At 45.8% G+C, this 5,054-nt stretch overlaps 1 protein-coding gene across 1 annotated transcript in view; it reads left to right on the top strand.

Annotated features, from left to right (window-relative positions):
* Tubgcp3 (tubulin gamma complex associated protein 3) overlaps nucleotides 1-5,054 on the top strand; it is a 52,935-nt gene that overhangs the window by 32,505 nt on the left and 15,376 nt on the right. The window contains exons 14-16 of the mRNA XM_005366283.2: nucleotides 34-223; nucleotides 1,302-1,437; nucleotides 2,301-2,369. Coding sequence (XP_005366340.1) covers nucleotides 34-223; nucleotides 1,302-1,437; nucleotides 2,301-2,369 — 395 coding nt within the window. The remainder of the gene's footprint in view (nucleotides 1-33; nucleotides 224-1,301; nucleotides 1,438-2,300; nucleotides 2,370-5,054) is intronic.

The following is a 5,054-nucleotide window of genomic DNA, read 5'->3' on the forward strand; positions in this document are numbered from 1 at the left end:
TGGGTGTGTGCCTCTCCCTTTTGTTCTCCACAGCTGCAGATTTAGTCACAGACTTAGAAAACGCATTTCAAGGGAAAATTGACGCTGCTTATTTTGAAACCAGCAAATATCTACTGGATGTCCTCAATAAGAAGTACAGCTTGCTGGAGCACATGCAGGCCATGCGGCGGTACCTGCTTCTCGGCCAAGGAGACTTCATAAGGCACCTAATGGATTTGCTAAAGTGAGAAACTCCATCTTTGAAGGATGCAGTATCTTTACCATGATAAACACCTGATGATTTTTCTTTAAAAGAATAAGTGGCTTCAGGAGGAAATTAGTTGAATTCTTAGAAACTCTGTGTTTAAAAAAAACTACATAGATACTATTTTCGTGAGTTAAATCCTACTTTCTTCTTTGGTTGCCAGCAGACCGTCAGATGTGTGTCTTGCTGAGTTCATGGGCACGCCCCATGTCCCCCTGAGCACCGTGAATATATAGTAGCTTCCTGAGTGGGTGGAGCTGGGCAGTAGTCACAGTTAACTGTGGCTTCAGTTTGAAGCTAATTTGATAATTACATATTTTAAATTGACTTTTAGTTGATGTGTTTTATGCAGCTTGACAAAGCGTTGCCCGTCTCACTGTGCTCCCTGCTGTCTTCTTCCTGTTGCTGACATCCGTACTGATGCAGCTCAGGGCTCCAGACAGGGCTGTTGATGAATGGGCCACATGTGGTCACAGCAGGGCAGTGTTTTCACTGAGGCATTTGTGGGGTGTTGTCACTTGCCGTGAACCAGTGTTCCCTTTAGGATACACAATTAAACTTCCCTCTTAGGAGGAAAAGGGAACAAGTTACCAGTACACCTTGCTTGTGCTAGTGAAGCTGATGTTTTGGCCCTGTGACCTCGAAGTTAGATTTATCTGACTTCTGTGGAGGTCTGGTCCCCAGCTGTCCCCGTCTCATCACCCTAACAGTTTGTGTGGTGATGCTCACCTGGAACGCTGAGTTAGCACTGGTCCCTGGTGTGGATGCTTGGCAGTCCCAGTCAGAGCAGAGCATTTCACAGCAGAAGTGAGGCAGCTTCCTGGAGAGTTAGAGCGTGTGACGAGGAGCTCTCAGAGGGAAGATGTCCTCTAGGTGCATGTAGAGGTGCACGGAAACCTGCCTGAGACCACAGGGTGGTTGCTGGGGCACCGTATGCGTTTATAGCTACATTTACCCCTACCATTTGTCTTCTCAGTTTTTGAACTTTTACTTTTTTAATTCATAAGTTTTAAAAATTCAAGTAACAATAACTTTAATTTTGAACGCGTTTCTTAAGACCAGAACTTGTTCGCCCAGCAACGACTTTATATCAACATAACTTGACGGGGATTCTTGAAACTGCTGTTAGAGCCACCAATGCTCAGTTTGACAGCCCAGAGATCCTTAGGAGGCTGGATGTGAGGCTGCTGGAGGTATGTGAGTCTATCGGGGGCTTGTGAGGGTGCCGGGGGCTTGTGAGGGTGCTGGGGGCTTGTGAGGGTGTCGTGAGCATGCGAGGGTGCCGGGGGCTTGCGAGGGTGCCGGGGGCTTGTGAGGGTGTCATGGGCTTGTGAGGGTGTCGTGGGCAGGTGAGGGTGCCAGGGGCTTGTGAGGGTGTCATGGGCATGCGAGGGTGCCTGGGGCAGGTGAAGATTCTGGGGGCTTGTGAGGGTGCCAGGGGCATGTGTGGGGCACTTGAGTCCAGTGTCCTCTCCAGTATCTTCCTGTTGTGTCAAGCACAAGTCTTGTTGTTCTTGGAAACTAAGCATCCTGGGTGTGCTCTGCCCTGTGTTAGAGGCGGCTAGTTCTTCTCCTTAAGTCACATCATCCTTCTAAGGGGACAGCTCCCAAGTTGGATGCTGTGCATGAAACAGATTCCACAGAGCATGGGGACAGCATGGATGCTTAGTGAAGTGAACCACACTTAATGGAAATCGGAGGTGATACGCATGGTCAGCAGGCAGGGACCACGTCTGCCCTCAGACCACTGGTGTCTGGAGGTGGTGGCAGAAGGGCTGTGCGTGGAGGTGAGGTTGTGAATGAGAGTCCTCACTGACTGACTGCGTCATTGCTAGAACCCATGCTTTTCTTGAAATGCAAGCTTTGGGGGTTTGGAGCCTGATAGGAGGCAGTGTGGTGTCGTCCGCAGAGCACATGTGACCACTGTGGGCGCTAGTGCTGAGGAGGAGGCCCATCTCTGTCGTCCTTTACCGCCTTTTCTTAGAACAGTTAACAGGCTCTTCAGCAGTAGGAACAAGCCTTTCAGTCACTTGTTGTTTTGTTTTATTACTGTTAGGTCTCTCCAGGTGACACCGGGTGGGATGTCTTCAGCCTGGATTACCACGTTGATGGACCGATCGCCACCGTAAGAGCATTCTGTGTACTTGTGTGATGTTCACAGCTGTTTGGATTGCTGGCGTTGCACTGTTTCAAACTGACTTCCTTGTCTAAAAACCAAGTTCGAAGTCATTGTGCCACTAGGGTTTACCCACTGAATGAGTTGCTTCAGCCAGGACTGTGTTTCAGATAATTATTAATGAGAGCTGAAATGCTCTATTAGTTTAAGAATTCTTAGAAATATCATTTGTTCTGTCACAGATTTCAGCAAGTGCTTAATAAATGCATTGTTCATTTTATGCCATTATTCTTAGACTGTAGCAACTAATTTAGGATAATTTGAAAGGAAGCACAAAGTATATTTTCGGGGAATTACATTTTCCTTCTCAGATGAAATTTGATATTAGCATTGATTTAAGCTGATGAGTCCATAGCTGTCGCGTTGTTTCACCCGTGTGGAGAAAAAAGGGCCGCTTCTCCTACCACAGCACAGAAGCTTGAGGGTTCGCCTTTACATGTCTGTCTCTAGACTGAGTCAATCCTCCTGACCATAGAACCTCTGACACCAGTCATTTCTCTATCTGAAATGCTGGGGAACTATATTGTATTTCTATTTACTGTTGGGGCTCTTTGCTAAGCATGGTCTGATTGGGCTCTAAAATCATCTCTCTAGTGCTTGGTGCAGAGTGACTTCATGACTGTCCCTTCTGTGGGATAAATCATGTCCACAGAATGCCATGTGTCTTAAGTCCACTGTGGCCTGCGAGCTGTTAGGGAGGTTTCTTTGACTCATGAATCTCATATTTGACTTTGATCAGGTCAGAGCTACTGGTTTAAATGCACAACTATTCTTCAGTTTAATCTTTCACCGTATTCATATTGGCCTTTTTCCTTGGCTTGTGTCCTGGGCACTGCCAAGTGGCGGTTAGTGTGCAGAACCGTGGGGTATTTCAGCAAATTATTTAGGGCTTCATATTATCTGCTTTGTTAGTTTGTGTGCATTATGTATTTTCATTCATGCAAGATACAGTAACCAGGCCCAGGATGTAGCTCAGTGCTAGAGCACTTACTTACGAGTAAGGTCCTGAGTTCCATCTGAGGCCCCAGAGCCAAAGACCCTGTAGTAAAGATAATTGCATTGGTTGTTAAGGAAGTGGAAGGGCTGTGATGAGGAGGGAGGAGTGTTGTCCAGGTGTGTCCTGTCAGCGTTCCATCGTGTGCTGGGTACGGCTAAAACTCGGGTTCTGAATACAGCTTTAGCAGAACTGAAGAAGAACAGTTTATACCCAGCTTTCTTTTAATGACGCATCTGTGACAGCTCTCTCTGGCCCACAGATCAATCGTAGGTCAGCTGTGTTGTTTGTGACAGCAGCCTGGGCTGCCAGATGGAGAAAGAAGAAAGGACTCTGGGGTTGTTTGGTAGCTCAGCCAGGAATAAGTGTAGGGGTGCTCTCCTGCATGACTTTTGGTGTTTCTGTTTGTGGGTGGTGAAATTTTATCAATTGCCATAACTATAGGCATATTAGTACACAAGCACACTTGCTCAAACTAGTATTAGACATTGTTTGTCAGATATAATATTATCCAGAAGTCACTGAGATGTAAAAGGAGGGCCAGGGAGATGGCTCAGTGGGTTAAGCATTTGCTGCATAAGCTTGGTGACTAAAGCTCAGATCTTCAGTTCTCATGCTGAGTGCCCATCCAAGCCCTCCTGCAATTTCAGTCATAGATGTTGTGCAAATTCTGATTGGTCTCAATAATAAAAACCCAAGTCAGTCATTGGGGTAGATACTGAAAGATCAGAGAAGCTGAGCAGCCAGCCACTAGTTCTTTTTTTTAAATGGATTTTATTGAGAGATATGTTTCTCTGTTCCCCACCCTGTCTCTCCCTTCCTCTTCTACCCTTTCCCATGATCCCCATGTTCCCAATTTACTCAGATCTTGTCTTTTTCTACTTCCCATGCAGATTAGATCCATGTATGCCTCTCTTAGGGTCCTCTTTGTTGTCTAGGTTCTCTGGGATTGTGAATTGTAGGCTGGTTTTTCTTTGCTTTATGTCTAGAAGCCACTTATAAGTGAGTACATACTATATATGTCATTCTGGACCTAGGTTACCTCACTCAATATGATGTTTTCTAGACCCATTGATTTGCCCACATATATTAAGATGTCATTATTTTTTCCTGCTGTGTAGTACTCCATTGTGTAAATGTACCACATTTTCCTTATCCATTCTTCGGTCAAGGGGCATTTAGGTTGTTTCCAGGTTCTCAGCCAGTAGTTCTTACCTCTACTCAATCTTCAGACCAAAGGGACAATCCTGTTTCTAGGAATCCACAGACCGAATGCTTTGAGTTCCTGTCTCCTTCTGCCTTATATTTCTCTCTCTGCCCAGCCATATCCCTTCCTATCTCCACTTTCCTAGTACTAGAATTAAAGGTGTGTGACTCCCAAGTGCTGGGATTAAGGGTATGTGCCACCACTGCCGGCTTCTATGGCTAACTCGTGTCTAGCTCTGCACTCTGATCTTTAGGCAAGCTCTACTTGTTAGATCACAAACAAAATATCGTCACATATAGGAAGCAGAAATGGGAGGTTACCAGAGTAAACTGATATTGTTGGAGTAGTTGAATTAGTGAGCTCTGGGTTCAAACAAGAGACTAAATCAATACTAGGGGGAGAGCAATTGAAGACATCTGCATGCCCATGCACC

Source organism: Microtus ochrogaster, unplaced genomic scaffold (genome assembly GCF_000317375.1).
Source record: "Microtus ochrogaster isolate Prairie Vole_2 unplaced genomic scaffold, MicOch1.0 UNK7, whole genome shotgun sequence".
Lineage (NCBI taxonomy): Eukaryota > Metazoa > Chordata > Mammalia > Rodentia > Cricetidae > Microtus > Microtus ochrogaster.